This window comes from Balaenoptera ricei, chromosome 1, assembly GCF_028023285.1.
Source record: "Balaenoptera ricei isolate mBalRic1 chromosome 1, mBalRic1.hap2, whole genome shotgun sequence".
In the NCBI taxonomy this organism is placed as follows: domain Eukaryota; kingdom Metazoa; phylum Chordata; class Mammalia; order Artiodactyla; family Balaenopteridae; genus Balaenoptera; species Balaenoptera ricei.
This window is the reverse complement of record NC_082639.1, coordinates 109,978,006-110,000,766: the sequence shown is the minus strand read 5'-3', so window position 1 is coordinate 110,000,766 and position 22,761 is coordinate 109,978,006. Positions and strand designations below refer to the sequence as shown.

Below are 22,761 nucleotides of genomic sequence, written 5' to 3'. Positions count from 1 at the left end.
ACATGTGCACACTCACACACACACGCACACACACACACACACACACCCCTTCAGGATTTGTCACTTTCTGGACTTAGAGATCCTGCCTCTCTCTGCTTCTTAGCAGTTCACAAATAGGAAATCAGTTCCAGCTGAGCAGTTGGGCGAGCTCTCACATTTCTGGGAGGAGCTCAGGTTTCCCTCGGTTGGCCTAGTTCCCTGACTCTGTACTCTGCCGGGGGGACCCCCTCCTTCAGCCCAGTGACCACACCAGGCAGCAGCACTTGGAGCCAGCATCTGCCTATCAGCTGCTCAGCTCCCCTGGGCATGGGGTCTTCTGCCACAGCCCTGCCCTCCCTGTGTTATTCTTCTCCCAGGTGAGCATCCCAGCAGCCCACCCAGAGCCCCTCTGGGCAGAGTACTTAGCAACAACTCCTTTTAACTCCACCCGGTGCCCCAGGTTTGGTGAAGACAGCCTTTTCTCCTGTTTGGCCAGTCTGAGGCCCAGCCTCCCATTAACACTTCCCACCCACAGCAAAGACCAAGAACCTTAGAAACTGGATAAAGCAAAAACCCTGAAGCGGCGTAGAGCCAAATGATTCATCAGTTCCAACATATTTTCCTTTCCAAAGGGCCCACTGTGGGCACCAGAGTATTATTTTTGGCTGCATTGGGTCTCAGTTGCGGCACGTGGGATCTTTTGTTGTGGCACACAGGCTCCTCTCTAGTTGTGGTGCGAGAGCTTCTCTCTAGTTGCAGCGCACGGGCTTAGTCGCCCCATGGTATGTGGGATCTTAGTTCCCAGACCAGGGACGGAACCCACGTCTCCCGCATTGGAAGGTGGATTCTTAACCACTGGACCACTAGGGAAGTCCCAACTCCCTGTTTTTAAATGTTGGCAACTAACTCAGATATTTATGATTAGACCCAGAGACTAAATCAACCAAAAAACTGGGTTCCCCCAGTCCTTGAAGAAGTTTCCTTCGAACCTTGACAAGAGATGAGGAAAATATTTATATCCTCGTCTTCTAGGGCAGCTAACTACAGAAGGTGGGATAAAATCTTTAAATTTCCATATTAAATCAGTACGATCTTTCAGAACCTACCAAACTCATCATCATCATTATAATTCCATCTTTGCATAGTTCTGACCTTTAGAATAAGCTTTATTCTAGTGAATTAAAATCTGGGACTTTTAGTTGAAAACTGGCAGTTTTAATTCAGTGCAAGAAATATCACCACCAAAAAGAGTCCGCACCCGCGCAGATGCTGACTGAGCGCTCCTCCCCACTCCCCCACTCACAGCTGGCTCTTTTCCAGGCTCGTCATCAGCAAAGCCTCCTCTGCCCCACTCCCCGCCTCACTCCCAGCATTGTCTGCTGCCATCACCCACTCCCTGGGGTTCCCAAAGCACAGAATGCCCTTGCTAAGCTGCTTCCTCCCTGAATGATTTTCTGGCCTCCCCTTCCAAGGCCTCCTCCCCCCACCCCACTCCTCCCCACCCCGTCCTCACCAGGGACCAGCAGGTGGAGGCTTGCCTGGGCTTCCCTCTGTATGAGATAGAAGAAGGGAGTGGCTGAGGGCTGTGAGTTGGTTTTCTGAGTCCCAGGATCATACCAGAGCTTTCAGAGTCTTGCTGCAGAGCACCTGCCACAGACACTCCACCAACACACACAGACACTCCACCAGTAGCCTCCAATCAAGGATTAGACCTCCCTTATCTTTCTGGGAATATTACTGGGCTCTCCCCAGAAAAACTCCAGGGCAACTCTCCAAAGCTTCCTATAGGCTATGCTATTTCATTATGTACTTTTTTGCTCCTTTAATAAATATTTCTTTCTGAACTCAGGCCAGTCCTGCTATGCATTCATGCCCAAGCAGCATCTGCCCCCTCCCCAAGTGCTGGGTGGGACTCTGGACCAGGTACAGTCCCCAAGCGTCTATGGGTGTTGTATCAAACCAGCCCAGCCTTGCCTAATCATCTGCGGTGGCAGCTTGCTAATGAAAGCCTTGTGACAGAGAAGAGGGAGGCTTGTCTGAGAGGCGGCTGGCCCGACAGCCCCAAGGTGCAGCTGAAAAGGGCTCACTCGCCTCGCTGCCGCAGCCCTGCCGACCCCGATCCCAGCGCTCAGCCATGATAAGAAGAGGCTTCCAGGTGGCAGCGAGACTTGGCCACCACGGAGCCCTCCCTGGTGGCCCCTACATCCTGCCCAGGTTGAGCCCTGCCTCAGCATTCGGATCCTCCATGGACTCCCTGGTGAGTGAGTGCCCCGCTCAGCCAGATGCGCAGCCCTTCTCCTGGGGGCCGCGGGTGTAGGGAGCACCCTGAATCTCCTCTTCCCAGACGGTGGCCGGGGCAGGTGAGCGGTTTGTTGGGAGCTCTTTGATTTGGCAAAGGAAACCAAGTAGCCCAGATCCACAACTAAGACTACCAGGTGACTTTCATCCCGATCTGAATCTTGTGTGGCCACCACTCACTCTCCTCCTATGGGACTCAGACCGTTGCAGCTGAGTTGCGACACCCCCAGACAAAGGACCCTGTGTGTGGCCGACTGCCCATGGGTGCATTTGGTGCGTGAGCATCCGGCATCACAGAGGACTCCTCCTCATCCCACAGAAGGTACCGCACCACTGTGGGCGCCCAGAACAGGTTTCAAAGGAGCCCCCCTTCCCCGGGCAGGCCCACGGCTATGGACAGAGCTGGAGTAGCCCCTGAGGTGAGGGGGTGGTAGCGGTGATCCTCACCTGTGGTCACACCCCCAGGGTAGACAGTGCCTCAGGATGAGCTCTAGTCTGACCATCAGCTCACACACTCACAAGCTTGGCAACCTTAACCGTGTTTCTTCAGTTTCCCCATCTGGAAGGTGGGGCTAATACTAGCCATCCTCAGCCTCAAAGAATAGCTCACAGGCTTTAAAACAGGACAATTTTAATGCGCCACCACAGAGCAGCATGCCTCTAACTGTCAGCCCCCATGCCTTTCCTTCCCTTCCTTTGCACATTAGTGTCCCCTTCCCTGGTCACCCCACAGGAGTCCCCAAGGGCCATTTCCCTCAAGTCAACACTGGCGGAAGGGATTAAGGAGCCCAAGAACCCAGGAGCACACTACCCACAGGTCCCGAAGCCCAAGCAGCAGCCCACCTCCCAGGAAGCTGTCTAGCATCCCTGATTTTTCCTGCCCAGGTCTCAAGATTCTGTCAGGAGAAGACAGATTTGAAGAATTACACCCTCCCCAATGCCAGCTGGTGTCCAGACATGCTGAACCTGTACCACGAATTTCTGGAAAAGACTAAGGCCGATGGCTGGATCAGACTGCCCTCCTTCAAGTCCAACAGAAACCACATCCAGGGGCTCAAGCTCCCATTAGCGTTAACGGTTACCTCAGGTAAGGCCTGGCCGGAGAGGGCCCATCGGCACACATGCGCCCCAGCCCACCAGGGTCAGATCAGCCAGCCCCTTTCCCTGTGGTCAGAGTTGCTCAAGAAGGAAATTCACAAGCTCTGGGCCAGTTCTCAGCCAGAAGTTTTTTCTGCTAACTCCACCCCTCCCACTGCAGCCCCAGGCAGGTGGATGAGAAAAGCATCCTCTCAGGCCCCTGGATCCCCTCCTCCCAGGGGAAGAGAGCACACCCTAGCAGCTGCCTCTGCTCCCAGCCCAGAGTGCACCCACTCTGGGTGAACTGCACCCAGGAGAACTGCTGACTCAGCTCCCTGCCCCGCTGCCTTCTCACCCGGGCTGCTTCCCTTACTGTCAAGCCTTATCCCAAGTCCTCCTCCCCACCCCACAAAGGTCTGAGGACTCCCTCTTGCCCAGTGCAGACCTCCGCACACCATCCCTGCTCTGCTAGGCCCAGAGGCTCTCCTGAAACACCCACGGATCAGAGTGACAGAGTTTTCCACTTTGATCTCTCTGCGTGTGCGTGCGTGTGAGCACGTGTGTGTGTTAACTTGTCTCTCTCATTCACATATGTGTTCTTCCAGCCCAGCGATGAATGGGTGGTACATTAGGTTTAGGGAAAAAACAAAGCAGGCGCACCAAAATTTTTTGAAGACTTTGGATTCCATCCAAAAAGGATATAGTTCTTATAGTCGCCTTGAGAAAAATAATCAGAACTCTGGGGGACTCTTCTGCACTTATTTTTCTGTTCAGTATTGTTATTTTGAATTATATGTGAATTAAATGCCATACACTTTAATTTTCAATGTTTAAGGTCTCTTCAAGTCTGACCTGCCCCTGACCCTACATCTACTCTCAGCCAGGGAACTTCATGAGTGTTTCTTCCTCAAGACCCAGGGCTCCCTGAGGAAAGAGCTGTGTCCCCACAGACTCAGGGCTCCCTGAGGACAGGGCTGTGTCCCCCTCAGACCGAGGGCCCTGAGGACAGGTCTGTGCCTTGCTCTCCAATTGAAGGCTCCCTGAGAGCAGAGCCTGTATGTCCTCTGGTTCTCTCCTCAACCCTGTACCTGAGGCCGGGCTCCATCCATGCTGCTGAACCACTGGCCCTTCATCCTGACTGGGCCCCATGCCCTCACGCACTCCTTTCTTCAGCTGTGTCACTCCCCATCTCTCCCCAGAGAAAAGTGACTGTCGCATCTTCACCAGGTGTATCGAAACGGAAGGACAAGGCTACGAGTATGTCATCTTTTTCCACCCATCCAAGAAGAAGTCCGTCTGTCTTTTCCAACCAGGCCCCTACCTGGAGGGCCCCCAGGGTAAGGCCACAGGCAGGCCCGGGGTGGGGACATCTTTGCTGCTTCCTGGGCTTGGCTCAGGAGACAGACTGGGTGCAGCCAGGCTCTGGGATCTGTACCTCTCTCTAAGGAGCTGGGTTGGGAGTGGGAGGCTCTGGGCTCCAGTCTCACAGTATCAGACTTGGAAGGATATTCTGTCATCTGGTCCAGTCCCCACTGTGCAGATAATAGCCTCCTTATTCAGGTCTGGGAATTTTCCCCTAAGAAGGGGTCTTAGAAGCCACTTTGAGAAGGATGTGTTGGACTTGGAAGAAGACAGGATCTGGAATGAGGAGCCAGGCTTCCAGTCCTGCTCTGTCAGGCTTGCTTGGAGACACCGAGCAAGCAATTTCACCTCTAGCCTTCGGTCTCCTTACCTAAATCTTTTTTTTTTTTTTAATTTTATTTATTTATTTATTTATTTATGGCTGTGTTGGGTCTTCGTTTCTGTGCGAGGGCTTTCTCTAGTTGCGGCAAGTGGGGGCCACTCTTCATCGCGGTGCGCAGGCCTCTCACTATCGCGGCCTCTCTTGTTGCGGAGCACAGGCTCCAGACGTGCAGGCTCAGCAATTGTGGCTCACGGGCCTAGTTGCTCCGTGGCATGTGGGATCTTCCCAGACCAGGGCTCGAACCCGTGTCCCCTGCATTGGCAGGCAGATTTTCTACCACTGCGCCACCAGGGAAGCCTTCCTTACCTAAATCTTGATGCAATAATATCTACCTTCCAGAATAGCTGATAGATATGATATTATGGGCCTATATGTATGTGCTCATAAACCATAAAGCACAATATAGCTATCAGGGCATCTATCCAAACTTCACCTTCTATCCATGGGCAAACTGAGGCACACAGAGGTAAGTTATCTTGCCCAAGGTAGCACAGGAAATCAAGGTCAGGACCAGGACTCTAATCCAGGAGCTGGGACTCCAAGTCAGTTGCTTCTTCCACTGTACTCCATTGCCTCCAAACTGGGAATAGACCCAAGAAAGAACTCACACTGGACATAAATACATTCACGAGGGAAATCAGGCTGGCCCTGAGCTTCTTGCCCGAGAATACTGGGTCACCATGTCCACGGTTGTCTGCCTTCTCCATCCTTGTTCCTGCTTTAGACACTCACTGAATGCTATTGTTGGTGTCAGAATTCCTGCAAGGGAGAAGAGGGAGGAGGGGGAAGGAGAAGCTTTAGGGTCCCAAGGCCTGAGAGAGACTCAATTGCAGTTAAACAGAATTCAAAGAGCTTAATAGATGTCAGCACCTCTACAGGCCATGGATTCAGACTGCAGCTCTTTGTCACCTTGGCCATCCTTAAAGTATCTTCCGTGGGGACACTGATTCCCACACTAGTGCGGGCAGACACTGGGGGACTAGGTCAGAGCTCTACCCAGGCCATGGGTCCCCTCCCTTCTGAAGAGGAAAACCCCCAAGAAGGCAGGGATAGGGCGGAGTGTGGCTGACTTTATTTAGGGCCTCATGGAGGTGGGGCAGTGGAGTCAGAGGAGGACCACCCAACACTGAGGCCAGAGGACTGAGGGGGTCCAGAGAAGAAATTAGTGCCCAATTAGAAAAACCCAGTTCAGTCTATCTCCTGGGTAAGGAAAAACCCAGTTTTTCCGTGCTACGTCTGTCTTTCCTGTGAGTCTCCTTTACTCTCATATAGAACACTTCCCTTCCGACACTTCTGGTCACCAAATGTTCACAGATTTTTCCCCACAACAAGCAATGCTCTGTGACACCAGCTGGGTGTCCTACAATTTAACTACATTCTGACACTGTCTACCTAGAGGTAATGTCAGATCCCACAGGTTAAAATCTCAGTCCCACAAGACTGCTCCCACCCTTCTTCAGGTGCCAATGGCAAGTGTAAGTCCCCAGGTTACCCACAACTTCTGTCTGATTTGGCTACAATTGGTGGTTCCCAGAACCCTCTCCTGTGGTTGGATTAATTTACTAGAACCACTCACAGAACTCAGAGAAACACTTATATTTACCAGTTTATTAAAGATATGATAAAGGATGAACATCCAGGTGGAAGAAACCCATAAGGTAAGGTCTGGGAGAATCCCAAGCACAGGAGCTCCCGTCCCTGCGGAGTTGGGGTGCGTCACTCTTCTAGTGTGGGTGTGTTCGCCAACCTGGTAGCTCTCTGAGCCCCATACTAATTGGAATTCTTATGGAGGCTTCAACACATAGGTATGATCAATCATTAACTCCATTTTCAGCCCTTCTCTCTTCTCAAGAGAATTGGGGGTGGGGCAGGGGCAGGACTGAAAATTCCAAGCTTCCAATCATGGCTTGGTCTTTCTGGTGACCAGCCCTCAACCAGGAGCCGGCCCGGAGTCACCTCATTAGAACAAAAGACACTCCTATCACCCAGGAAATAGAGGGTTTCAGAAACTCTGTGCCAGGAATCAGGGGCAGAGACCAATATTTGTATTTTCTACTATCTTGACAAGTACCCACCCAGCCCCTAGGCAATGAGGCAGGGTAGGCTTCTGGCTGACCAAGAGCTACCCTGCAGCACCTACACACTTGCGGATGGGTTTCCTGCCTGGCCAGCGAGGACAACAAGGGAAGAGCAGGCTTGTGGTTCTTCGGCAACAACTCTTCCCCTCCTTCAAGCAATATGGGGAGGGAGGTGACTAGAAGCGTACAAGAAGTTTTGTAAACATTACCTCATTTGATCTGATGAGATGGAAATTATTTTTATTCACAATTCACAGTGAGAAAACTAAAGCTCAGAAAGGTTTAGCAACTTGCACAAGATCAAACATGTAGTGAAGGTGGAGGCAAGGAGTCAAACCAGGTGGGTGTGGTCGCATGGCCCCCAGCTGGGTGCCTTTCTATTGTCCCCAGCTTGGCCAGCAATGGAGCTTTGGCATGAAGGTCAGCTTACACAAGTGAGAATGAGAGTTTTATGTGCCGTACATAAAGCACGTGTTGGCATCATCCTGCTGAAGCCGGCTCTCGGCTTTCCACCGGCAGCACTGCTCGGGAGTCTATCATCTCATCAGCACTTTATAGGTCCTAAGTTAAGTTCCACGTTTACCCACCTTGAAAATGTGGGCTCAGCACTGGCCATAGTGACTGGTGAGGTGAGAGCTGGCCCAAGGTCATGGTTTAGAGACAAAAGCCCAAAAGTTCAGGGGCTTTTCCATTCCCTGTAGGAGTGCACCTTTCCAAATTACGGTAGTTGCCACCAGTAATTAGCTGATGAATCTGAAAAAGGTTTTTCCATTAACTCTAACAGCAAAAAAAGTGTTTTTCCTGGTAAAATAAAATCACGGTATCAGTGGTTGCTAACACACGCTGTAGCAACGTGTAAGAAAAATCAGTTGATTTTGACTGGTTTGATCAGACGGGATCCAGATCTGTTTCCTTTCCTTTCCTGGGGAAAGATGGAGGTGGGGTGGTTCCAGCCCTGGCCTTGCTCCCTGCCCCCACCCCTAGGTTTGCCCACAGAGGGTCACTGGCAGCCATGATAGACGAGACCTTCTCTAAAACTGCTTACCTGGCTGGAGAGGGGCTGTTCACACTAAATCTCAGTATCACGTTCAAAAAGTAAGTACGGATCCTTGGGGTGTTGGCCGTTGAGGGGACAGCCATGCGTGGCAGTTGAGGTGTAGAAGTCCTGCCTGTCACTCTCCTTCCCCAGCCACGCGGTCCTCTGGTTCCCGGCCGGGATACAACCTCTGCTGTCAGACTCTGGTTGCTGGCAGATGGGCCCTGAGCCCAGAGCCACTTTAGTCCTCGAGGCAGGGTGGGATGAAGAGAAGGATGGGGGGACAGAGAGGTAAAGGGATGGCAGCCAGGGGTTCATGTGAGGGAGGGGCTAAGCCGCCTCCTCTCCCAGCTTGATCCGCGTGGGCTCTCTGGCTGTGCTGAACATTGACGTGGAAAAGATTGAGGACCAGAAGCTTTACATATCCTGTGTCGCCCAGAGCGCGGATCAGCAGACAGTTTACACCAAAGCTTCAGGTAGAAAGGTCCTCAGCCTCAGCCCCAGGCCCTGTCCTGCCACCGCGACACCCAGAGCAAATAGAAGGGGAATGTTAAGGATCCAGTCCCAAGCCGGGGTCCAGCTTTTTAGAGTGGGGTTGGGTACTTGCAGGAGACACAGACAAAGTGAGGGAAAACCCAACTAGGATTTTCTTTTTCTATGTGTGAGTGGCCCAACCTGTACGACAGGAGAGGACCCAGGTACTGAGTAACGGGGTCCAAATGCTCTGAGCACCCCATCAAGCTCCTACCATCTGTGCTCTGGCTCCTACCAATTGGCTCCCCCTGCTCTTGCAGGCACTTTCCTCCAGCTGCACCTGGAAGAGGATTCATCTCAATACTAGACACTATGCCTTCAGGAGAGCCTACTACCAACCGCCTTGCCTACCTGGGACATACCCCAGAGCAGCGAGGGGTGTCCGGGAAGTAACTGGTGAAGTGAGGGAGAAGGCACTTTCCTTTGCATAAATAAAGTCTCACAGCCCTGTTTGCAGTCCAAGACCCTTCTGCAGGTGGAAATCAAAATCCTTCCAGGGCCTTCCACATACCCACCTTCCCATCCAGCACCATAGAAGCGATGTACTGAGATCTGCCAGGGACCAGGCACTGGGTGAGGCACCAAGCACACAGCGATGAAAGACAGGGCCCCTGGCCTCGAGATGCACAACTGTGGGCCGGGAGCAGCTCCTCCCACCCCACCGTGGCTCTGGTTATGGGTGCAGTGCAGACACAAGGGGGGGTGGGCGGTCAATTTTACTCTAGGAAAGCGATCAAAGAAGGCTTTCTAGAGGGCTTTCTAGAAGAAGCTGTGCTTGAACTGAGTCTCAGAAGTTAAGTGGTGTCCACCAGGCAGGCAGGGGACTATTCCAAACAGAGGGACTATTGTGAGCAAAGGCACAAAGGGATGAAAGAGCACAGCGACTTTGGAGAACAGAAAAGTGTTGAGTGGGGCAGGAGTCTAGGGAAAGAGAAGGGGGCAGGGCAGGTGCAGGCCATGGAAGGCTCCTTAAACCCTGCAATGGAGCTTGAACTTTGTCTTGTAGGCAACAGGGAGCCTTTAAAGTGTTTGGGCTAGGGAGTGACAAAGTTTTGTTTTTTCAAAAGATGACTCTGGTGGCAATAAGAGGTCAGCAAGACTGAAGGTGGGAGCACTGGTTAGGAGACCCTTGCAGGGCTCCAAACTAGAGATAGGAAGGACCTGACATGGTTCAAAGCCATGAAGATGAGAGATATGGAAAATGTTGCAAACAAAAGAGTACAGAACTTTGCCACTAATTGTATGTAGTGGATCTGTGAAGGGGAGCTTTCAAGGTTGACTCCAAGTTTCCAGCTTGGTGGTTCCAGGTGGCATCATTGGGAATACAGGGGAGCAGGTTTGAGGTGGGGGAAGATAATGAGTTCAGTTTCACATGCATTGAGCTTGAAGTGCCCATGGAACTTCCATCACATGGTGATCACCAGCAGGACCCTGGATATTGTAATTTGGAACTCAGAATTGATGACATACTGACTCGATTTGTAAGTCATCAATATAAAATCTGACATGCAATCCCTGGGAGTGGATTATGCAGAATGAAAGTGAAGAGGAGGCAAGGGGTGTGAGAGTGACAGGGTGGGAGAGAAAGGAAGGACAGGGAAAGGGGTCAAAGACAGAACGTTTGGTCACACTAAGGCTTAAAGCTGGGGCAGAGAATCAAAAACCCACTAAAGAAGCCAAGAATAGGACAGGATGGACCATCCTTAAGAAGGCGAGGTCAACAGTATCAAATGCTAAATAGAAGGCAAAGTAGATGGGAACTAAAAAGAGGCCTTTGGACTTGGCAGAGAGGAAGGTGGTGGTCTTCTTTGCCAGGAGGTGGGAACAAAATCCAGATTATGGTAGATGAAAAAATGAATGGGAATGACAAAGTGAAGCTAGATGATTCTTTCTAGGAATTTTGTTGTTGTTGTTGTTGTTATGTTATTTAAAGAAAGAGATTTGAGTATATTTATAAATTGCTTTGGAAGGAGCCAGTGGAGAGAGGCTGAAACCCTAGGAGAGAGAGAGGTGTCATCCAACAGAACAGCTACCTGGTCTTAGAGATGGATCCAGAGCACAAGTGGAGACAGGAGTCACCAGACAGCATCAACATGACTCTGAGACCAAAAGGAAGAAGTGGGGGGGTACAGAGCAGGATGGAAAGTTGCCGGGATTTATGCCAGAGCACCTCGACTTCCTCAGTGAAATAAGAGGCAAGGCCATCAGTGGGGAAAGAGGTCCGGAGGAAGGGCAGTGATTTGGATAAGCCACGGTGGGGGTCAGGAAAACAAACTGACCAAGTACATGTGGGCTGAGGCATGCTGAAGGCCCAGCTGCTGGTGAAAAGCAGGTATCTGGAGTGGCACCAACCTGGAGTGAAAGCAAGGTGTGAACCAGCCAGCAAGACCCAAGGGCAATGGCGGACGAGTCAGGTGAGCACAGTGGTAAAGGAGGGAAAAGAGCAATATGGCTGGTGCACATTTCTAAGGAGGAAAGGTTTGATGTGAGGGGGAAGAACAATGGACTGGAGGAGGCAATGGCCACCCAGGAGAAGCCTGTACCTCCTCTGGGCCTGCAGAGGAGAGGGCTGGGAAACTGAGCAGCTTCCACAGGGATAGGCAGGATTCCATCAAGGCCAGTAGGTGGAGGGGATGTCCAGGAAGAGGTCAAAGGTTAGAGGAGTTTTACCAAAGAGTGAGAGCTCCAAGAGACATGTCATAAAGGATTTTATTATTAGGTATGGTAATGCCAAATGCTGAAACAGATAAACCTTTATGTCTCCATAATCTAACCTGTATCTTAAATAGACTGTACTTTTCACTCACACAAAGTCCAGTTTTTGGTGTCTAGCAGTCATTCAGGAACCTGACTGACAAGCATGATTCAACACATGATTTCCAAAGTCATCCTGGGTGTTGACATCCAGTTGCCAGAAGAGAGAATAACAAGGGAGGTTTAGGGGGCCAAACCTCAAAGTGTTTCCTCAGTCACAAGACCCCACCAAACTGCAAGGGAGGTTGGCTGGAAAATATGATCTAACTATATGTTGCAGAAGAAAGAGAAATAGGTTTGGTAAGTAGCTAGCAGCCACTGCCTCAGTTTGAAAGGAGGATAGGCAGAGGAGGGATGGGTCTGTGTCCAAACCCTCATCCTAACAAGTGAAGAATTCAAGTTCAGGCCTCAGCTAAGATTCCAGGACCTGGGACTAGGGCTGGGGATTCAGGGGGTCAGAGAGAAGGCAGTTTTTGTGGCATGGAACAGAGTCAGAGAGTTGGACACAAATTCAGCAGTGGTGGAGAGGTGGGTGGATCAGGTTCTCTTTCTAGTAACTAGACCACACACTTCCTAAGCCATCAGTCTTGAATAACGAGCAAAAGATTGGTTGACATGGATTTGAAGGCACTTGATCCAGTGCCCTCCAAAAATGGGAGACTTACTAGAGCCCATAGCCAGAAATCTTGTGGCAGCCAACTATGCCCTCCCCCATATACTCACAGAAAAACTCTTTCTCCTGTGCTTTCACAGTTGCCTTTGATAACCTATTAAGCCCAGAGTCTAAATCAGTGCATACCAAAAACATATTGTCCTTTATTCATGGTCAAAAAGGACCTAATCTTCATTTAAACACTTCCAAGAGAAGAAGGGAAATATGTTCTATCCTTCCTATGCAGTCAAAAAAAGGAAGGAAACCAAAACAGTGGTACTTGGAAACTCAAGTACAGCTTGCTTCCCTCTTCTCTCGTCTGGAAACTGGATGTCAACACCCAGGATGACTTTGGAAGTCATGTGTTGAGGATTTCAGAGGTTGGATGCACACTGTCACTTCTCTACTGGGGCCAGCTTCTAACAGAAACAGGCAAAAGCTGGAAATCTACAGAGGTAGGAGGCTCTCAGTCAAGGCCCCACAGCCAGGCTGGGAGTGTCAGCCTTGACTGGAGAAGGCCAAGTGGGCAGGCAGGGATCTTGGTAAGGGGAATGAGGTCATCAGCTGCTGGAATACTTCTCTAGTGTCGAGGGCTCTGACAGATGCCTCTCTTCTCCCAGGAGGCCAAGTATTGCAGCTTTCTAGGCAGAAACAAGGGGAGTTTCTGCCTTCACACTTTAAAAACCAATTCCATGTGTAGTGCATTCATCTGGAATACAGCTACTACATAGGTAGATGGGGTAGAATCCAACAGGCCATCCAGGCAAATGTGACAGCTTATTCTGCTTGAATCAGCTTATTCTGCTTGAAGGATATGTGTTCTCCAAATGTCTGAATCAAGTGCCAAGAGAAACCAAAGAGTGAATAAGGCAATTGTAAGACCAACCAGTTCCAGAAGGCAAGGGACATCAATAGTTCATACCAGCTCTTAAAGAAGGGGCCCCTAAGGTCTTCCTGAAACTAAGACCGCAGAGTTAGGTCATTTATCACGGGTCCTAGGTGAGGAGCCAGAGCTGCAAGACACAGTATATCACCAACCCTATCACCTGCCAGCACCTGCAGTGAGCATTGGTGGCCAAGTCATGCTGCCTGAGGCCACCGCTCAAGGACACAGGACAATTTAGCCGAAAAGCCCAGGGAGTCTTGTAGCAGTTGTCTGCCGACCCTGGAGGAAAGGTCTGTCCCCTCTGTGTCTCTTCATCTGGCTTGAACCCAGGAAAGCACTCGGTACTGCCCAGTCCTCTAAGTGTCCCTCTACAATGAGAGGAAAAGGAGGTCAAGGCCCTGGGTCACCTACATAGTTCTTTCTCTTTTTCTTTTTTTTAAAGTAAATTTTATTTATTTATTTTTGGCTGCATTGGGTCTTCGTTGCAGTGTGCAGGCTTCTCATTGCGGTGGCTTCTCTTGTTTGGGAGCATGGGCTCTAGGCGCACGGGCTTCAGTAGTTGTAGCATGCGGGCTCAGTAGTTGTGGCTTGCGGGCTCTAGAGCACAGGCTCAGTAGTTGTGGCGCACGAGCTTAGTTGCTCCACAGCATGTGGGATCTTCCCAGACCAGGGCTCAAACCCGTGTCCCCTGCATTGGCAGGCAGATTCTTAAACCACTGTGCCACCAGGGAAGCCCACCTACATAGTTCTTGAGTGGCAGCAATGGTGCTGGAAGAGGTGAGGAGGCCACATCCCGGGTCCTCATTCAAGGGAGAAGCTCTGCTCAATTATGAAGACCCCTGGGGTACAAGAAAGAACAGTGCTCTTTAAGATAGAAGATCTGGGTTCTAGTCTCAACTCTGCTACTGTTTGGCCATCATTTCTTTTTGGGTCTGTTTCCTGCTCTATAAAAATGAAAGAGTAGATGAGGTGATCTCCAAGTTCCTGGTCTGATGTCTTATTGTTTGGCTACCCAGTGTGTCAGTCATTTGCTTGATTGCTCTCAGATCCCCACCCTTCCCCTACTCTGCCTTAGACTGCAGAGGGCTAGTGCTTACAATCTACATTTCCCAGTCTCCTTTGTCATCTGGCTTTGGAAGGCTCTGGTGGCAGACTGGAAGGTGGGAAATAAAGAGATGTAAGGGTATTTCTCCCCTTCTCTGTTTTGGGAGGCAACTCAAGTAGTGGCTGTGTCTCCATGGTTACAGATCCTGCTAGACAGCCTTCACCTTCCTATTTGCCTTTTTTGTTCTTCCACCACCTTGGTAACAAATTCCCTGTGTTAAACTCCCTCTGTTGAACCATCTAGCAACTGCTGTTTTCCTCACCAGACCCCAACTAATACAGCCAGGTTGTGGATTATCTGCAGTCAGTTTTCAATCCCACTGCTGTACACCCTTATGTGCATCCTTAATTTAATATCCACCAAGAGAAGGAAATGGAAGGCAAGAGAAAGGAGGAAAATGAACTGTCAAAGACTGAGCATAATCCTGGCTAAATCCAAATCTCTGCCCGTTTTCCCCCAGCACACTGCACAGCTGAACACAGCTGGAGAAAACCCACACAACCTTGCTGTCCGGTCTCACTTTAAAGTCTAGATCGCTATCCTAAAGTGGGCCCATAATACTGCCCTGCAGTCATCCTGCAGTTTCCTAGATCATTCACTCTCCTGCTTTCCTAGGTGACTGTTTCATTCCTGGTCCTCTCTACTCAAACGCCTAGCACCACCTCCTCCCCCATCATCACTCTCAGTTAAAGACCTTGCTTCCTGTTTCACTGAGAAATTAGAAGCATTCAGAAAGAGCAAGCTCCCACTACCACATCTCTCCACCTACTACCTCTACCAATTTATTCTACTTCCCCTCCAGTAGCTGTGGGTGAACTGTTCACACAGCAGGCAGGGGACCATCCTTAGCTCTATTTCTTATGCGTGACACCTATTTCTTCTAGTCTACTTGGCAATATTGCTCCAAATATTCTCCTTTCTCTCTTCTGCATTATCAGTTTTCCTTTCCTATTTGATTTTCCCCATCAGCAAACATACCATATTTCTGTCATTTAACATTTTTTCTCTTGATTCTACTCCCTCTCTGGCCACTGCCCCACTTCTCCCTACTCTTTTAGCAAACTCTTCCAGAGAGTTGTCTTTGCTCTCTTCCTTCTATTCTTTCTCAAGCCCACTCCAATCAGGCTTTTGCCTTCACCACTCCATTGAAACTGGTCTTGTCAAAGTCACTAATGACTCTGCAGTGCTAAATCCAACGGTCAACTCTCAGTCCTTATTTTATTGGACCTTCCCACAGCATCTGGCACAGCTGGTTCCTCCTCCTCTCCCACTCTAACTGTTGGGCACTCAGTACTCGGTCTTTGGATCCTTTCTCTTTTCTACCTTCAGTTCATCAAATCTTGTGACTTTAAATTCCATCTACATTTCTCTTGGTGCCCACATTTATACTTCCAGTCTGGGCCTCTCCTCTGAGGTCCGGATTCGTATATCCAACTGCTTACTCAACATCTCCATTTAGATGTCTAACAGACATCTCGTTTAATAGATCTAAAACTGAGCTCCTGATATTTCCCCCTCTCAGTAAATGGCAACTCCATTCTTCCAGTTGTTTAGGCCAAAAACCTTGGATAATTCTTTCTCTTAAATGGGGATGGATCCATCGGGAAATCCTACTGACTCTATCTACAGAATATATCCAGAAACTGACTACCACAACACAGATCCATGCCCCAATCATCTTGTGCCAAGATTATTTCAATATTCTCCTGTCTGAGTTCCCTACTTATGGCCTTACCCCTTTTATTCTATTCTCAACGCAGCCACCAGAGCAACCCTTTTAATGCATAAGTCAAGTCATATCACTCCTCAGCTCACCACAAGGGGAAGCTAAAATTGTTACAAATGCTACAAGCCCCCACAGAGTCTGGCCCTGCTCTCTCTGACCTCACTTCCCCATCACTCCTTCTGCTCCAGCTACACCGGCCTCTTTGCCTCCTTGAACACTCCAGGCACACTTCTGCCTCAGGGCCTTTGCATTTCCATTGCTTCTGCCTAGAATGCTTTTCCCTCAGATATCCTTCCTCCTTCTTTCATATCACTACTGAAATGTTACATTCTCAAGGTGGCCATCTTTGACCACACTATTTAAAATTGCATGCTCTCCTGACACCCTCTATGATCCTCCCCTAATTTAATTTTCTCCCCAACAGTGATTTCCATCTAATAAACTGTATTTTTTACCCAGTTATTTTTGTCTGTGGTCATTCTTCCCCCACTAAAGTATAAACTCCATCTAGCCAGAAGATTTCTCTGTTTTCTCACTGCTATATCCCCAGAGTGCAGTATACAGTGCCTGGCACATAGTAGGTAGTCAATAACTATGGATGAATGAATGAATGAAGCCACAGAATCAAACTTCCTTAAATCCTACCCTTCCTCTGGACTGCTTATCATAGAAGACAAAAATGTCCTTATTGTCAAGTCAGATTGAAGTGGGGTTTCTCTTTTCATGTACTTTTAGCAGAAGTCAGCCTAACTGATGCGCACTTGTGATCTTATTTAATCTTCATGCCAACTCTGAGAGTTAGGTATTTTCTCTCCATTTTTCAGATGGGAAAGGTGAACCCCAGAGAGATTAAGTTACAGGCCAGAGGTCACACAGCTAGTTAAGTCCCAGAGCTCAGATCCCCAACCCACCTGACTGATGCCACAGCTGTGAGTTCTTGGTTGCAGCACTCCACACAGACCACCCTCCCCAGAAATGACACCAGGGCTGAGCTGAGTCAGCAGCCACAGGACTGGAGGGTCTGGGTGCCACCAGGGATCTCCATAAAAGAAACATTTGCTCCCCCAAAACCCTCAAGTATCAGATGTCAAAATAATCATCTTGTTTCCTGAATTTCACAATTTGTCTTGTTGCTGTCATTATTGCCTGTCTGCTTCCCCATTCTATGTCTCCCCAGCACTTAGCACAATGAAGGGATAAATGAACTAATTCAGACACAATTCTGCTTAATACCATTCACCCATTCAACAATCCTGATTGAGCACCTGCCTTGTTCTAAGCACTGTCTTTGTGATGCTTACAGTCTGCTAAGGGAGGAGGACATTAAATAATCACAGAAATAAATCACAGAAACAAACAAAAACAAAACAGAACTGTGAACAGTACCATAAAGGAAAAGTATGGGATGCTGCGAAAGTAGACAAGAGAACCCCCTAATTTCAATGGGAGCGTGTCAGTGAGGGCCTCCAGATCTGAAGGGTGAAGGGGAAGTGGTCCTAGAAGAGGAAATAGCTTATGCAAACATCCTAAGGAGTGAATGAAGGATAGTGAGTGTGCCTGGAGTACAGCTGATGGTCTCATCTTGTCAGTGGTGGTCTGTGTTTCCTAGGATCTGCCTTCAAGGAGGGGAAGGAAGGGGGAGACATCCTCCATGTTTGCAGTTTAACACACTTCTGACAAGGATGGGGGGCGGGTGGGCACAGCCTGACTTTGACTCACTGATGGAAACAGCTCTGTCCTCAGTGTCTCTATGTCCAGAAATTTCGAGCTTGGTCCCTTTTCCCTGATCCAGTGTAACTGAGAGAACCAGTCACTACAGATAACTCTGTCTGGGAGCAATTGGGATGTCTCCAAAACTGAACAATGGGGGCCAAGGCAGGATTCCAGCAAGGAGGGCTTTGCAGAAGTTACCACTTGTGTGGCAGTGGCTGTGGCTTTCACCTAGGAGGGCTGGGTGGGGCCAGTGTAGCATTAAGGGATGGAGGCCACTGCCCACTAATGGCTGTCTCCCTTTTCACTGCAGCCCTCCCCAACTCCCAAGCAGCCAGGGCCCAGCAGAGAAGGCCCCAGGGCACAGGGCTGGCTTGCTGCTAGCAACCTGAAAGAAGGAGTTAAGAAGGACGGGCTGATGGCCGCAAAGACAGAGCTGTGTTTACCCAGGAAAAGAGGTCGTACGTAGGCAACGGAGGCCCCTGCCAGCTCCTCCCAGGACTGGGCTGGGGTAGCAGGCTGGAGAGGAAGCTGCTCGCCTCCGGGCTCTGAACGTCGCCGGCCCACCGGTGAGGCCTGCACTCTGGGCGCCTGACCGAGCCTGCTGCCGTGGGCTCAGACTCCCAGGCAGAAAGTCGGAACATCGCGCTCCCTGAGGTGCGGCGAGGGGTTGCGGTAAGGGCGCGCTGGCGGCGGGGCCTCCCGGAGTCAGCTCAGGGGGTGGCAGAGGATCAATGCTGCCTTTGTGCTCACTGGTTTCCTAGGGAGAAAGGGAGTGGAGAGTGGGAGGGGCGGCCCAACGGCTGGGCCCGCGCTGCAGAACTCGGGATGCTGTAGGGCTGGGACGCAGGGAGCGGAACAGTCAGGGCTTTAGGAGGGGTGGGATTCTGTGCTCCCGAGATGTGCGTCTCCTTGAACCGGCCCTAGGTGCTCGCAGGGCAGCAGCAGCCAAGTGTGCAGCGAGTCTGCTTCTGGCCTGGAACGACTCGGGAAGGCGAGGGAGGAGCAAGAGGAGGCAGGCGGGGCTAGGGCCGAAGGATGGCTCAGCCTGGAGAAGCTTGCGGTGCCGCCGGGGAGTGCAGCCTGCGGGGATGGGGTGCTGCGGAAAGGGGGGTAGTCCCAAGGGGCGCCAGATCAGACATTGGAGGAGAGCCTTAGTCTTCTGGAATGGGCATGGGAGAAGGGGGTGAACCCTCCAAGGGCCGCGGTGTCTCTTCAGGGGGAGAGTGTATATGAGCGGGGGTTCCGAACCCGGGTCGGTGTCTGCGGCTACAGACCTTTTGTTAATGAGGGTGTTACTCTATTCTCCTAATAGGAGTCTAGGCTTCTAGTGGGTGTGTTAGGCCTTCTAACTCTGAAGTGGGCGTACATCTTCAGTACCAGCGGGAGCAATGGGAGAGCCTGCGTACTCGGATGTCCGAGGCCTGATCCGAAAATGTGACTGTCTAGCCCTGGGCTCCCTCTATTTCTCCCCGGACCCCCAGACTGTGAAGCCCTTTGTCCCTCCCCATCCTCCCCCGACCCCGCTCAAACAGGGGCTTGTGCACCCCGTGGGCCCGTAAAGAAGGGCACGGCGGCAGACCACCCGGTGTCCGTTTGCAGCATCACCCACCTTGGGCTTTCCTTCTTTCTTTGTGCAGGCCTCCACCTGAGACGCTGGGTTTGGACCGTCTCGGCCTCGTGGAACTCGGCCTTTCAGACCCCCACCCCACCGCATGTGGCTCGTGGAGAAAGCTGGCTACCAGGTGGGGGCCGCGGAGCCCAGGCCCCGGTGGGCGCCCTCCGGCCTGTTTCCTAAGCGCCGCACCCCGTGCCCGCTGGCTCGCGCCTGCCCCAACGTCCTCACCCCCGATCGCATTCCGCAGTTCTTCATCCCGCCTCGGCTCCCCGATCCAGGCGGCGCCGAGCCCCTCAGCGGGCGCCGCCTCCCCGCGGCCTGTTGGCTGCCGCACCTGGCGGGCCGCGAAGGCTGGGCCTTCCTGCCCGAGAGTCCGCACACGCGCCGGCGCGAGTCTCTGTTCCACTCGCCGCCGCCCGCCCCCGCCGGGGGGCTGCCCCCCGCGCAGTGCAGGCTGCACGTCTCCTCCCCGGACCTGCGCCTCTGCCGGGCCCCCGACAGCGACGCGGCCTCGTCGCCCGACTCGTCGCCCTTTGGCTCGCCGCGGCCAGGCCCCGACCGGCCCCGGCCGCCCAGGCCGCGCTCGCTGTCCCCGGAGGAGGCGGGCTCGGCCGACACCAGCCCGTACGCGCCGCGCCGAGCGGCGCCGCCCAGGCCGCCGCTCTTCCACCTCGACTTCTTGTGCCGCCAGCTGCGGCCGGCCAAGGAGAGCGTGCTGCGCCTCGAGCCCCTGGGCGGTCAGCTGCGGCTCTCCGCCGAGTACCAGGCCTGGCCCGGGCGGCTGCGGCTGCGCCTGGTGAGCGCCGAGGGGCTGCCCGGGTCGCCGGCCGCCCCCGGGAGCGGCGGCGGCGGCTGCTGCGTGGTGCTGAGGCTGCGGCCGCGCGCCCGGGCGCGGGGCCAGCGGAGCCGCGTGGTCAAATGCAGCGCCAACCCCATCTTCAATGAGGACTTTTTCTTCGACGGGCTCGGCCCGCCAGACCTGGCCGCCCACAGTCTGAGGGCCAAGGTGCTGGACAGGGGAGCAGGCTTCCGCAGGGACGTGCTGCTGGGGGAGTGTGAGACGCCCCTGATTGTCCTGCTGCCCCCCATGCGTGATGGGCCAGGTCCCGGAGCCTCCCTGGCGCCTGCCCATCTCAGCCTGTAGCCTGAGAGACTGTCTCTTCCTCAGGAGGACTCCACCGGGTCTGCAGTCCTCATTCTTTCCATCTGCCCGGCATGTATTTATTTTTGCTAATAAAATATCTGTTTGTCTCTAGCGGTATCTCTCCCACTTGTTGGCACCCTACGCTCTCAGATCTGCAGCCTACCCTCCTCCCTCTGCCCTGGCCGTACACGGGATGGAGGAAGCTCATTCAGTTGTCTGATTTGGAGCAGACCTTAAGCAGTGGTTCTCAAACTTGAATGAGCATCACAATAACCAGACATCAGAAATCCTGGATGAGCTTGATAAACATGCAGAAAGAATCCTGGGCTCCATTCCTGAGAGACCCTGACACTAGTTCAGTAGGTCTGGCCTGAGTAGGTCCCAGGTTCCCTGTTCAACAAGGTCCCTACCCCTTCAGGGGGCCCTCCAATCACTGAGTCACTCCAGAAAAAATCTCTGTGACTGAAACCAGCATAAGCCACCTTCCGCTGGGGGTTCCTTGGGGCTGCACAGGGGAAAGCAGCACTACCCCACCCATCTACACCCCCCCCCCCAATCTGTTCTGAAGAGAGATGAAATTTCCGTGTCTTGGGAGTGAGTCAGTGGCTGTAAGACTAGCACACTATGCCTTTAGGTTTCCTCTCTCTTGCCTGTCCCTTCCACACCTGTGCCACCCTTGGGGGTAAAGCTGGAGCCAGGAGCTAGAACAGTGCCTGGGTAATGAGAGACCAAGATAGAATGTCCCAGGGATTGAGGTCCTGGGGAAGGAGGGGGTCCCACTGGACTGTGAGAGCTGTTCTCAGGGGTGCCCTGAAAAGGCTACCCCAGTGAGTAGGGGCAGAATGTGGAAAATGGATAAATGTAGGTCACATTGTGTTTACCTCCTACCTGAATGTCCCTGACGTCAGCAGTGACCTTCTTCTCTCTTCCCCACCTTCCCTGGAGCTGGTTCCTCTTGGCTCAGGCCAGGCTTGGAGGAGGAAAGAAGGGAGGGGGAGAGGGAGGGAGGAAGGGAGGTGCTGTGCCAATCCAACTTCTTTCTCCCTCCCCCTTTCGCATTTTGCCCGGTGGCCCTAAGCAGGGCCAAGCCTGCTGGATCTAGATAAACCTCAGCATGTGTAATGCTAGCATCACACACACACACAAACACACACACTTGCATTCAGAGCACCCCTCGGTTCCTTCTCCCTCCCCTGATTAGGTCCCTCCCCACCCCACCCTCAACCCCCTAGGCCAGGGAAATCTTGCTCCAGATGTCCACTAGGTGGTAGCATTGATCAAATAATATTAAGTGCTAACAGCTACGCCAAGATAATCCCCACGCACGGAACTGTTCCAACAACTTGCCAACAACCCCATTGAGGGTTAAGTACTATTGCTAATATTTTTATCCAGTGTGACCTTGGGTTTTACTCATCCAGTGAGGGGTAGAACTAGGATTCAAACCCAGAGAGTCTGGCCTTAGAATCTGGGTTCCTTTTTTTTTTTAATAGTCATCTTTTATTTATTTATTTATTTTCATATTTATTTTTTTTTGGCTGTGTTGGGTCTTCGTTTCTGTGTGAGGGCTTTCTCTAGTTGCGGCAAGTGGGGGCCACTCTTCATCGCCATGCGCGGGCCTCTTCACTGTCGTGGCCTCTCTTGTTGCAGAGCACAGGCTCCAGACGCGCAGGCTCAGTAGCTGTGGCTCACGGGCCTAGTTGCTCCGCGGCATGTGGGATCTTCCCAGACCAGGGCTCGAACCCGTGTCCCCTGCATTAGCAGGCAGATTCTCAACCACTGTGCCACCAGGGAAGCCCCCAGAATCTGGGTTCTTAATCACCTCACTATAATATCCCTAAATGCCAGCTGCCACCTCCCAGTCAGATCACTTCCTTCTCCAGGATGATAGCTCTCCAATCTTTTCAGCCTGTGAAGTCCACCCATAGGTCCAGCTCTATCCCTAGTACTGTCCTACTTCAGTCCCAAATCCTCCCCTAACAACCTTTGGTGAGTAACTGGATTTGATGCCCATTTGAAAGTAGCTGGAAAGAGAAGTAGAGGCCATTTACCCTTCATTCATGCAGTGCTTCAACAAATACTTAGGGAAGGCCAGGAGGTTCTGGGAATTGGATACAGCAGTGATCAAAACAGACACGGGGATCAGACAATTTACAAAATGAATAAGTAAAATGTAGAAATGTTACCTGGTAATATGTTCTAGAGAAAAATAAAGCAGGAGAAAGATTAGGAAGGGAGTCAGACAAAGAGAAGAAAGGAAGATTGTAAGAATGGAAAGAGGGAGGGAGGGACAGAAACATCGCTTTTTAACCACAGTACTTTGTACCAGTAGGTCCTGTACTTTATTGTTATGCCAGTTAATCATTGCAACCACTCAGTAAGGCGGGTACTGTTACCATTTTACTGAGAAGATAGATCAG

At 51.6% G+C, this 22,761-nt stretch overlaps 2 protein-coding genes across 2 annotated transcripts; both read left to right on the top strand.

Moving 5' to 3' along the window:
- Nucleotides 1–2,113: 2,113 nt before the first annotated feature.
- THEM5 (thioesterase superfamily member 5) lies at nucleotides 2,114–9,053 on the top strand. Its single transcript, XM_059920965.1, has 6 exons — nucleotides 2,114–2,236; nucleotides 3,163–3,364; nucleotides 4,554–4,683; nucleotides 8,152–8,271; nucleotides 8,564–8,688; nucleotides 9,007–9,053. The coding sequence occupies exons 1-6, from the start codon at nucleotides 2,114–2,116 to the stop codon at nucleotides 9,051–9,053; spliced, it is 747 nt and encodes a 248-aa protein (XP_059776948.1).
- An 8,805-nt stretch (nucleotides 9,054–17,858) lies between these two features.
- On the top strand, nucleotides 17,859–20,452 carry C2CD4D (C2 calcium dependent domain containing 4D). Its single transcript, XM_059901680.1, has 2 exons — nucleotides 17,859–18,236; nucleotides 19,220–20,452. The coding sequence occupies exon 2, from the start codon at nucleotides 19,295–19,297 to the stop codon at nucleotides 20,339–20,341; it is 1,047 nt and encodes a 348-aa protein (XP_059757663.1). The 5' UTR covers nucleotides 17,859–18,236; nucleotides 19,220–19,294; the 3' UTR covers nucleotides 20,342–20,452.
- The last annotated feature ends 2,309 nt before the right edge of the window (nucleotides 20,453–22,761 follow it).